Here is a 12022-nt window from a genome sequence, read left to right as displayed (position 1 = left end):
TACCAATTGGCCCATGGTACCTAAACTCTTCTCAGAGTTTTGTTTGTTTGAGGTAGGGTCTCACTATGTAGTCTTGACTGACTCAAAAATCCATCTGTCTCCACCTCCTGAGTGCTGGAATTAATAAACTATGTGCCACCATGCTCAGCTCTCCTTATTTTTTTTCTTTCTGGCTTTTCAAAACAGGGTTTCTCTGTGTAGCTTTGGAGCCTATTCTGAACTAGCTCTCGTAGACCAGGCTGGCCTCGAACTCACTGAGATCCACCTGCCTCTGCCTCTGCCTCCCAGGTGTTGGGATTAAAGGCATGTGTCACTGCCACCACCACCACCTGGCAAACTCTCCTCAATTTTATGCTCTGTTCCATCCCTCTTTTGGCAAACCAGTGTCATAGACTCTCCCAGTCACTTGTCTTCTCTAGTGTGGCATTCTCTGTTCTTCGAATTCCCCAATGACTAGTCTAGTCCTGGGATAACAATGCTTAGTGTAGACTCTGACAACATGATCTTCTACCACCCAGACTACAAAAAGTTAAGTACCTCATCACATATGACCAGTCCAACATTTCCTTTTTTAAGGACTCCGACATGAAGGCGAAAAGTCTCATAGGAAATGATGAGAATAGGAGAAGGCACTCTCGCTCCACGCTGGTTCATGAATCCTTCTACAACAGAAAGGTGTCAGAGAACAAATCAGAAGATCTTAAAGAAAAATAGTCTCATAGTTATTTAACATAGCCAACAAAGAATTGTGCTGTTTTTCAATGACAATTTTCCCACTTGGCCCCACACTGCCATCAACACTGGCCACAAGTGAACACACGAGTAAAAAAACCTGGGTGGAAGAGTATAGCCATGTTTGTAACGCTCCATACCCAGTTTTCGGTCTATCTCGTCCTTAGAGCCTCCGTCGATGGCCAGAGGTTGGATCCTGCCTCCAAGCCACTTTCCAACCTCATTGTACCAGTTCTTCACCAAGCTGGAAGGTGACACTACCACTGCTTTCTCAATTTCTGGCTTGCACTCTGGGCTCTGGCGTAAAAGTGTCCACATCAATGTGATGCACTGTAGTGTCTTTCCCAGGCCCATCTCATCAGCCATGATACAGCCATGGCTTCCAGGGATTCGACGACTGGTGACACACTCCCATAGGAACTTCACTCCCTGATGAATAATACCATTTAGTCCACTTTAACACCTACTTAGCCCCTAGCCACAGACCCTTCCTCTGACCCTTATTTACCTCTCTCTGATGAGGCCGCAACACCTTACTGAGAATAGGATCAACAACCACGTGGACAGGGAGTTTCTCCCTGAGAAAACATAGGCAAGGTCAACCATCAGGAAGAGGTATCCTGCGGACCCAGAAGGTTGATTACACCTTCTCCCCGGGGAATAAATAAACCACAGTGAGGTCCTGCTTTAGGAGTCAGAAAATTCAGAAAGGGTGACACTCCTGTCCCCACCTCACCACCTGCCCCTCCAAATGAGCATGGTAAAGGTAGTGAGGAACCCCCACAACCTGAGCATAGCCACACCCTCTCCCAGCCACTTGCTCTGGATATAGTGCAGTTGTCATGACAGCTCTGACAACCTATGACAATTCCAAGAGGGAGAGAGGATCACACCAAGCCCCATCCAATCCTTATGGTGGGGTAGAACTACTCAAAATAGCCAATGTGCATACTTGTCCAGCTTCAGTTGGTCATGGACGCTTAGTGGGGGAGGCTCATACAGAACCAAGGCACCTTCTTCCAGAGGGTCATGGAGGGCACGACGAATACCAGCCTTTTTCAAGCCCAATGCTCGACAGCCCAGAGGACCTGGAAATCAGCAGTCAACCTGTGAGCTCACCGTCTATAATCAGGCACTCCAGCTTGCCCAACTTAGATACCCATCCTTCATGTAACCTTTGGGAATACCCATGGCCTTCTTTCCCAGAACTCCTTCAAACCATTTGTGCATCTATTTGACCATTATCTCTTCAGCCCTCAAGCGTTTTTCCTATTATATTTCTCCCATTCAACTACATCCAGTTCATCTCAAATCAATTGTACCAAAGGTATAAAACTCAACAGAAGCCTTTCATATGTGAGAACTTGAAAGTTGGCTGCTTTCCTCCCCAGTCCCAGTTGAGGCACAATGCAATGTCCTAAACAAGACAAAGGAAATTAAGACTTCCACAGTCACAGTCAAGCGTATAAAGGAACTAACACTGGACATGCTTGAACTGAATGAAGGCCAGAATCATTCATTAGCCACAGGGCCCACCAAAAGCTTTTGAGCCTTGACATGGCCCACCAAGAAGATGAAGGACAATTAGTCTTGGCAGCCCCTCACAAATGCAGTAGAGCCTTCATACAGGCCTCAGAAGGATCAAAATACATCTACCCATGGACTGGTATCTCTGACTCCCAGGTTAGCATATAAGTTTTTAATTTATTCAGGCACATTGACACAAATGATTTAAAGAAATGGAAAAGATGTGTCAGGCATGGTGGTGCACACTTGTAATCCCATCAGTTGGGATCCTGAGACAGAACTGCTGTGACTCTGAAGCCAGTCTGGATTATATAACAAAAGCCCACATCACAACAGATGCTGGAGGTGTCTAAGCAATTAAGGACAGGCATCGCTGTTCTAAAGAATCTGGGTGTGATTCCCAGCACTCATGTCAGGCAAGCCACACATGCAGGGATCCAATGCCTCTTACCTCCCTGGGTAGCCAGATGAACACACACACACACACACTACACAGCATATACTAACACAGAAATTACCAGGCATAGTACCACAGACACATAGAGGCAGAGGCAGGTAAGTTCAAAGCCAGTTAGCCTACTCTACAAAGCAGGCCACCCAGGATTATACAGTGAGACCCTGTCTCAATCAAATCACAAACTTAAAAAAGAGAGAAGAGAGAAAGCAAGAAAGCAAGCAAGAAAGAAAGAAAGAAAAAGAAAGAAAGAAAGAAAGAAAGAAAGAAAGAAAGAAAGAAAGAAAGAAAGAAAATCAATAAAGTCTCCATTTTACCTTGATAATTTGGAATGGGGACCTTGAAAGGCTTTGACAAAATGCTTCGAATAAACGCTTCCTAAAAAGAAAAACAGGAATTCAGGATTGTTGAAGATGTTATAGACCAATAAATTGTCTAACGTGTTCCACTTCATTCATTTTATGTGTATGGGTGTTTTGTCACTATCACCAAGCTAACCCCTCAGCCACATATAAATGTGTTGTTGTATCAGTGCTGCCAGCTATTTAATTTTCATAAATTCATATCAGCATCCTTGAAAATTAAAGAGTAAAAGTAATATAAGCAATAACCATCAGTAAAATATAAACAGAAAAATGACAATTATGGCTAAAAGAGCTGTCTCTTTCATTATGTCAGAAATGGAAGGCAAGGCTAAGACAGTCTATGTACTCCAACCAACCTGGTCCCAAACTTTCAATTCTGCTGCCTCAACTTCCTGAGAATTGAAATTATAGGCATGTATCACATCTAGTTTCCTCCTATTATGATTTAGCCCTCTCTAAGAGCCCTATGATGTCTGCAAGCCACTGTTATTCCAGGCAAGCGCAGAGATACAAACCTATAGTCCTAGTATTTAGAGACCGATCAAGCAGAATGCTGAGACTGAAGCCAGCCCAGGTAAAACCTTGTCCCAAGAAGAAAATGAAGCCTGGTGTGATATTTCAAACCTATTACCCAAAATTTGAGAGGTAGAGGCAGGAGGATCAGGAGCTCAAGATTATTCTTAGTTACACAGTAGGTTTTGAGACCAGCCTGGGCTACATGAGACCCTGTTTCAAAAAGGGGAGAAGGTGCCTGGAGAAACAGCACAACAGTTAAGAGTATTTCCTGTTTTTTCAGGATTCAAGTCCAGTTTGGGAAGGTTTACAACTAGCTGTAACTGCAGCTCCATGGGATCCAACACCCTCATCCAGCCTCTTACAGGACTCCCATACACATGGCATACATTCACACTCACATTATCTCTCTGTATCTGTCTGTATTTCTCTCACACACAAGGAAGGAAGGAAGGAAGGAAGGAAGGAAGGAAGGAAGGAAGGAAGGAAGGAAGGAAGGAAGGAAGGAAGGGAGTGCTTGCTGTCACGCACAACAAACTAAGTTGGCTCCCAGGATCCACAGTGAGAACAAATTCCCAAAAGCTGTCCTCTGACTTCCGGACGTGCCACAGCACATTTGATGAGGGATGTCCTTCTGTATGTTGTGAATATATGAATATATGTTTCTCTTATTGGTTGATGAATAAATGCTAACTGACCAGTAGACAGGCAGGAAGTGTAGGAGGGGCTCCAGACTAGGAGACTTCAGGGGAATGCAGATTTCTGAGTTCAAGACCAGTCTGATCTACAGAGTTTCAGGACAGACAGTGCTGTCTCCAAAAAAAGAAAAAAAAAAAAAGTAATCTCTAAATCAAATCATAGAAAAAGCAGGAAATGAACTTTATTAGAATTTGAAATCAATTCTAGGGCTGGAGAGATGGCTTAGTAGTTAAGAAGAACACTGGCTGCTCCTCCAGAGGTCCTGAGTTCAATTCCCAGCAACCACATGGTGGCTCACAACCATTTAAAATGGGATTCAATGCCCTCTTCTGGCATGCAGGGACATGCAAACAGAGAACTCATACTTTATATATATATATATATATATATATATATATATATATATATTATATATAATTTAAAATTTTGATATCAGTTCTAAAACTAAAAAATTACTTTCAAGATTATTGACACTAAAGCTGGATCTGGGTCGTGATGACCCACACCTCTAGTCCCAGCACTGGAGAGGCAGAGGCAGACTGATCTCTGTGAATTCAAGACCAGCCTGGTCTATGAGAGCTAGTTCCAGGACAGCCTCCAAAGTCACAGAGGAACAGTCTGGAACTCCCCCCCACAAAAAAGATTATTGATGTTAAATATGGTAACACATGCCTGTAATCCCATACTTGAGAGAGACAGGCAGTTCTCTGAATTCAAGTCTGCCTCATCTACATAGTTCCAGGCCAGCCAGGGAACTTGAGACTCTTAAAAAAAAAAAAAAAAAACTTACGTACATAAATCAGGATAAGAGGCTAGATTTAGGCTCTAAGTAATCAAAAACTCATATTTCAAATTTTAAAAACATTTCCACTAGAACTCAGAAGCCATAGGATCTGTAGGATTTAGCAGGCTGTGTTACTGTCTAGGGTGTTCATATTTATTAAGACTCCTAGCCAAAAACATTAGCCAGGAACTCGGTAGCAGGATTTGGCATGACTAGACCCCTAAGTATCTGGTCTAGCAATACCAAACTGTGGCACAAGTATGCCCTCATTCGCTTGTTCCACTAGTTACTGATAGTTTCTACCATACATTTTGGGAATTCCTTCCCTAGGAAACAGTGTCTACCTCCTCCCCCTAACAACCAACCAAATTCACCCTAGGAAAGCAATGAGTTTATCTGGGTTACTTACAGGGCAGAGGACAGTCTGCTGGCAGGAGTGTAAATGACACCAAAGCAACAACCCTGGAAAGTCCTCACCCAGGATGGATGATGGCTTCCCAGGAGGCACAGAAGGAGACCTTCTTCATTCACTCTTTCCCAGCCTAGATACTCTAGGGTCTCCCCAGACTTCAGACAATTAGACAAGAGTTGCATACAAACAGCTGGAATCCCAGATGAGGGTCCAGGGACCCTCCCCAGCCCCCTCCTTCTTACAGAGAATGTCCACTTATCTAATGATTTTGCTTGGAGGATAGTGCTCTACAGTGTCCTTTCCTCTGATGGGAGAAGGACAGTACAATCTCCACAACCACCAGTTTCCTATTTCAGCAGACTCAAGGGACTCCAGTTATACCCAACTCTCCACCTCAACTGTTCCATCCCTGCTAGTTCTTTTTTACCAGCCTGATTAGCACTCTGCTACCTAAACAACAAAAATGCCTTTCATCTTTTACCTCTCCCTTCCACAGGCAAATTTCTGGAAAAAATTTAATGTCTCCCCTTCTTATCTCCCACTCCAATCTGACCTCCACTCCTCATAAGTGACTCTGCACGAGGCCATGGCCTGCATGCTTCTAATTCCCATGAACAAGTTTCCATTCTTATCTTAACAAAGCTAACCATTCTTTCCTCTCAGATATGCTGTCCTGACCATGCTCCCACTACTGCACTTCTCTGGAATCTCATGCTCAGCCCAGTGGGTGTTTCCACCTCTGCCAAAATCGCCTGAATGCCCTAAAAAGTCAGTGTTCCTCAGGGCTCAGCACTTAAGCCCAAATCCCTTCCAACTGCAGATACTACCTGATAATCCAACACACTTTGAGATATCAAATACCTCTTTGCCAAAGACCACCTAATCTATTCCTTTTTTAAAATTTACTTATTTATATTTTATATGCATTGGTGTTTTGCTTGCATGTATGTCTGTGTGAGAGTGTAGGATCCGGGCATTGGTGGCACAAGCCTTTAATCCCAGCACCCGGGAGGCAGAGGCAGGTGGATCTCTGTGAGTTCGGGAGACCAGCCTGGTCTACAAGAGGTTCCAGGACTGCCTCCAAAGCCACAGAGAAACCCTGTCTCAAAAAACAAAAAAACCAAAAAGATCAGAACCCCTAGAACTGGAGCTACAGACAGTCTTGAGCTTCCATGTGGGTACTGGGAACTGAACCAGAGACCTCTGGAAAAGCAGCCAGTGCTCTTACCATTGAGCCATCTCTCAAGCCCCCCAATCAGCCCATATTCCTAAGCTACACACACACACACACATTTGCAACAGCCTATAAAAGTAAATGTGTGGGGCTGAAGAGATGGCTCAGAGGTTAAGAGCATTGACTGCTCTTCCAGAGGTCCTGAGTTCAATTCCCAGAAACCACATGGTGGCTCACAACCATCCGTTATGATATCTGGTGCCCTCTTCTGGTGTGCAAATGATATACATGGAAGCAGAATGTTGTATACATGATAAATAAAATCTTAAAAAAAAAAAAAAGTAAATGCGTACAGGCTCTTCAAATTCATCATGCCCAAAGCTAAAGTCTTTCTCTCTAAGGCCACATTAAGGCTTTTGTGATATCTAGACAATTTTTACCTTTTGAATCTCTTTTTCCATTAAAAAAAAAAAGAAAATTATATACCTGTGTGTGTGTATGTTAGGTGTGTTAGAAATAGAGACAAGTTCATTAAAGAAGACCAGGATATGCCTGAAACAGAAAAGCCAAGAAAAATATATTCATGCCTTCACTGGTAGTCAGACAAATACAATATGGGCTGTACACATGCCTATATAATTTTTTTCTTTCTTATTTTAAAAGGAATTAAAAGTCAGCCTGTGCTACACAATGAGAGTCTGCCTTGGTCAATCAATGGAATTAAAGGCCGCCACTGCTAAAGGATATTATGTTAGAGGGACTGCTACAAAACAAAATACCAGTGGGGCATCTACCACCAGTAGGAAAACACCCAGGAGCTAAAGGATTACAAAAGACCCTTGATAAAGCACACCCTCTAACAGAAGGTGAGGGAACTTCATGATACTCCAGAAACTATGGCACACCTTGAAAGTAAACATTATCAGCTGGGCAGTGGGTGGCGAACACCTTTAATCCCAGACTGGCCTAGAACTCACAGAGATCCCTCTGCCTCCCAAGTGCTAGGATTAAAGGCGTGCGCCACCATGCCTGACACTACTCCACTTTCTTACTGGCTCTTCCATCTCATTCAAATGTAGTTTCTGTATCACTGTATACCTCCTACCTCCACCTCCACTTAAAAGACTTCAAAGAGGTAGAGATAGCTTAGGGGTTAAGGGCACTTGCTGCTGTTCCAGCAAAGCAGAGTTTCAATTCCCAGTACATGGCTCCAGGGATCTAATGCTCTCTTCTGCCTTTGGTAGGCACACATATATGTGGAAATATTCACACACCGTATGTGTGTGTGTGTGTGTGTGTGTGTGTGTGTGTGTGTGTGTAAATTAAAAAACAAAAGAAACAAAAAAAAAATTCAAAAGTCCTCAGCAGCCTTAGAATAAAGCCCAGACTCTTACAACGTGACTTACAAAAGAGGCCTTCCACGCCAGGACTCTACACAGCTGTCCACCTCACCTATCATCACTCTCTACCTGTCAACTTCCCACATCTCCACCTGACCAACTTGGCAAACACTTTTCAGGAGCTGCTTCAATCCAAGGCTATAATGTCCTCAATCTGTTCAACTAAAATCTCTCTTACTCCTTTTACCAGGATAACCTGGTAAAAGGAGTGGTGGGTGGATGGGGTGGGGGGTAGGTTGGGAGTAGGGTAGGAGAGATGGGGGTGAGGGGAGGGAGAGGGAGAAGGGACTTACATGTGAAACAAGCTTGTTCCCTAATTTGAGCTAAAAAAAAAAAAAAAAAAAAAAAAGACCACCCTGGACCAACATGAAACAACTATCTCAAAAAAAAAAGAAAAAAGAAAAAAGAAAGAAAAAGAAAAGAAAGGAAGCACAACAAAAAGGTATATACAGTATCTGATCAATACTACAACCTTCCTCCTTGACTCATTTATTTAGGAATCTGAGCCACTTTAGATCTGGTACCCAATTATAAACAAAAGAATACTCAAGCAGACCTCCCAGCAGATCACACAGAAGCTAGGGACAAGCTGTTCACTCTACTGTGAAGGCAAAAGAATTGGGCACATACACACACAAATCAGGCCAGTTGTACTTATAACTCACATGTTGACTGCTATCCAGACAAGGCGGTCGGTTGATTAACTGAGTCAAAGGTTTCCGAAAAGGAGACAGGAAGCACTGGGTCTCATTACTGGATTTTTGTTTCTTAGGAGTCTAGGAGAGAAATGGGAAAGCTACATTGTAACACCTCGACAACCCCAGAGACCACCCTACTGGCAATCAGCCCTTGAGTACTTATTAGAGCCAAGAGTGGTGCTGAGCAGGTGTAATCCCACATACCTGACAGGTTGAGGCAAGCTAGTAACACTGCTCAGTTGTTGAGTTTTTGTCTAGCAAATATAAAAGCCAGTACTAGGGGGCATGGCAAAAAAAAGCGCCAACAAGATACAGTGGCACACACCTGTAATCCCAGCATTTGGACAATGGAGGCAGGAGGATCGGGAATTCAAGTTCATTCTTGGCTACATAGCAACTCTGAGGCTATTGTGGGCTACATGAGATCCTGACTCAACAAAAACAAAAGCACTGATTGTCAGGCACCACACTAAACTTTTTTCTTTTAATTAAATTCCTTTTTTACATTATTTTTATTTTTACATGCATTGGTGTTTTGCATGTGTGTGTGTCTATGTAAGGTTGTTGAAACCCCTGGTACTGGAGTTACAGACAGTCTGAGCTGCCATGTGGGTGCTGGGAATTGAACTCAGGTCCTCTGAAAGAGCAGTTGGTGCTCTTAACCACTAAGCCATCTCTCCAGCCCCCACACTAAACTTTTAATATATATTATCATATATGACTATCACAGCAACCCTAAATTATTATGTTTACTAGTCTCATCTACCAAGTCTGAAAACTGAAACTTGGTGGCACAGGCCTTTAATCCCAAAACACAGGAGGAAGAGGCTTGTGGATCTCTTGTGAGTCTGAGGCCAGGCTGGACTAGGAAGTTTGACCCTGTCTCAAAATAAACAAACAAAAACCAGTGCTTTTAGGAGTAACATCCAAATACAGCTCCGTTCATTACTCGACTGCAAAGAATGCTGCCCCAAGTTCAGTGCTGAGATTTTTGTAAATGGTGAGAGGATGCTGTTGTTCCTCTCTCACAGGTAGCAAAGCAGCAATGCTAATGAGCCTGAGGCCAGGCTGAGTTAATGAGAGACCCTGTCTCAAAAGGGAGAGCAGAGGGATTGTCTCAAAACAGCTGAGCAGTATGGACACTTGCCACCAAGCCTGATGACCTAAGTTCAAACCCCAAACCCACACAGAGGAAGGAGATATCTGACTCCTCTTAAGTAACATAGCATATACACTCTCCCCAGAACAACTTCAAATAAAGAAGTTAACCCCAAGCCATCAGGCAAGAGCACACTTGTACCAGCTCATCAAGCTATCTGAATCAATGACGATTCTATAAGGCACATCTGAAACAGTTACCAGACCCTCTTCTGTTTTAACAAGAAGTGCCTTCTAGGACAGGTATGATGGCCCACACCATTAATCCCACAACTCAGTAGGAAGCGACAGGTGCATCTCTAAATCCAAGGCCATCCTGGTCTACACATAATGAGTTCAAGGTCAGCCAGAAAGCTACATAATAGAGAACTCCTGTCTCAAAAGGACAAAAAAAAAAAAAAAAAAAGCCAGGCATGGTGGCACATCCCTTTAATCCCTGAACTTGGGAGGCAGAGGTAGGTAGATCTCTAAATCTAGAGGGCAGCCAGGGCTACCAGGGAAATCCTGTCTTGAAAAAAAGTGCCAGCCGGGCAATGGTGGCACTCGCCTTTAATCCCAGCACTCAGGAGGCAGAGGCAGGTGGATCTCTGTGAGTTCGAGACCAGCCTGGTCTACAAGAGCTAGTTCAAGGACAGCCTCCAAAGCCACAGAGAAACCCTGTCTCGAAAAATCAAAATTAAACAAATAAATAAAATAAAAAAAAAAGTGCCTTCTAGTCCTTCCTTAAGGGACCCTTTCCTTACAAGCTCTCATGTGGAAGACCCTTTCCTTACAAGCTCTCATGTGGAAAATTCCTTTTTTGTTTGTTTGTTTTTAATGAAGGTTTTCACGTATCCCAGGCTCGCCTGAATACACTATATAGTCTAGGGAGGCGCACAGAATACAGATGTGCACCACCACACCCACTTTCTACAGTATTGGGACCCAACATAACCTATTCCTTGTTATTAATATACTCCTTCCATGGGAAAAAAAAAAGAGGCTGTGTTAGTTTTTAGTGAACCTACCTGAAGGACAACAATTTCATTAACCTTACTCAATGCCTGGTACATTGTAACTTTTCGTAAGTGCCAGATGTGCTGGTGCATGCCTGTGACCTCAGGAGGTCTGGGGAGGCAGACCACAGACCACAGTGAGACCCTGTCTCAAAAGAGAGAGGGGGAAGAGGGGGCTACTAAATTATGAAAGGTAATTTTTGAAGATGACTATGGACCACAGAAACCAACTCCAGACTCTTTTCCTGTCCAAACAGCCCTATATCCCCATTTCCCCTATTCCTTTGAACACTCACTACTGTCCCAGGCTGCCAGTCTTCATCATCAGATGATCTGCCTTCTGGTTTCCTCCTGGCCAACTGGCTGGGAGCTAAGCTCCTCCTCTGTAAGGGGGAACAGAAGGTGAGTGCCTGCAGAGACCCTGCAGCAAAGGCCCTTTAAGTATACTTAAGGTCATACTTACCATCCTGGGCCCAGGCGCATCAAATTTCAAGTACCCATCTGCTAAATTAAAAGCACTCAGCAACAGAGAATGCAAGAGCAGGGCATGCTATAGAGGGGAGCTGCTATATCATTGTAAAAACAATCTAAAGAGTCGTCGTGGGTGGAAGAGACGCAATCAGGGGCTGGAACTTGGGTCCAAACCGGGAATGTCGGTCGCCAGTTACTCAAGACTCAAGAAATCCAAAGTGCAAATCCAGGCGGAGCCAGGTATAAATCTAGGGTGGGAGAGGAGGCAAATGAAATTGGAGTCGGAATAACGTCCCTAGCTGGGCTGCTTCCCTGAGGGTTATCCCTAGCCACAAAAAAAAAAAAAAAAAGTAGAGGCTTATGAAGTACGAAGGCGAGGTGCCTGAATCCTTAGGAGAGGGATGGGAATTTACCAGAGCTGGGCTGATGCCAAACCTCAATCTGAGGGAGGTCACGTAGGGACTCAGGAAAGACTTGAGGGAAGTTCAACAGTAACCCGGGAAGGGCCAGTAGAAGGTCCAGGTTAGGAGGAGGAGAATCTTAGAAGACGCTGAAGAGAGGCAAAGAGCGTCTCCGGTCTCTTGCCCTTAACCTTCCTCTTCCCGAAGCGCGCGTTAACAGCTTCCAGGCAGTGTCAATC

At 43.9% G+C, this 12022-nt stretch overlaps 1 protein-coding gene across 2 annotated transcripts in view; it reads right to left on the bottom strand.

Annotated features, from left to right (window-relative positions):
- The window catches only part of Rad54l (RAD54 like), a 24803-nt gene extending 12781 nt beyond the window's left edge, over window positions 1-12022 (bottom strand). The window contains exons 1-9 of one of the 2 annotated variants that reach the window (XM_027402530.2): window positions 11796-12022; window positions 11375-11630; window positions 11208-11294; window positions 8726-8836; window positions 3031-3091; window positions 1685-1820; window positions 1241-1310; window positions 873-1161; window positions 538-662 (exon numbers count right to left, since the gene is read on the bottom strand). In XM_027402530.2, coding sequence (XP_027258331.1) covers window positions 538-662; window positions 873-1161; window positions 1241-1310; window positions 1685-1820; window positions 3031-3091; window positions 8726-8836; window positions 11208-11294; window positions 11375-11377 — 882 coding nt within the window. In that variant the 5' untranslated portion in view covers window positions 11378-11630; window positions 11796-12022. The remainder of the gene's footprint in view (window positions 1-537; window positions 663-872; window positions 1162-1240; window positions 1311-1684; window positions 1821-3030; window positions 3092-8725; window positions 8837-11207; window positions 11295-11374; window positions 11631-11795) is intronic. The other variant, XM_035439697.1, reaches the window with a different exon arrangement.

The sequence above is a fragment of the Cricetulus griseus genome, chromosome 2 (assembly GCF_003668045.3).
Source record: "Cricetulus griseus strain 17A/GY chromosome 2, alternate assembly CriGri-PICRH-1.0, whole genome shotgun sequence".
Classification (NCBI taxonomy): domain Eukaryota; kingdom Metazoa; phylum Chordata; class Mammalia; order Rodentia; family Cricetidae; genus Cricetulus; species Cricetulus griseus.
The sequence above is the reverse complement of the archived record's forward strand: the minus strand, read 5'-3'. Positions and strand labels throughout refer to the sequence as shown.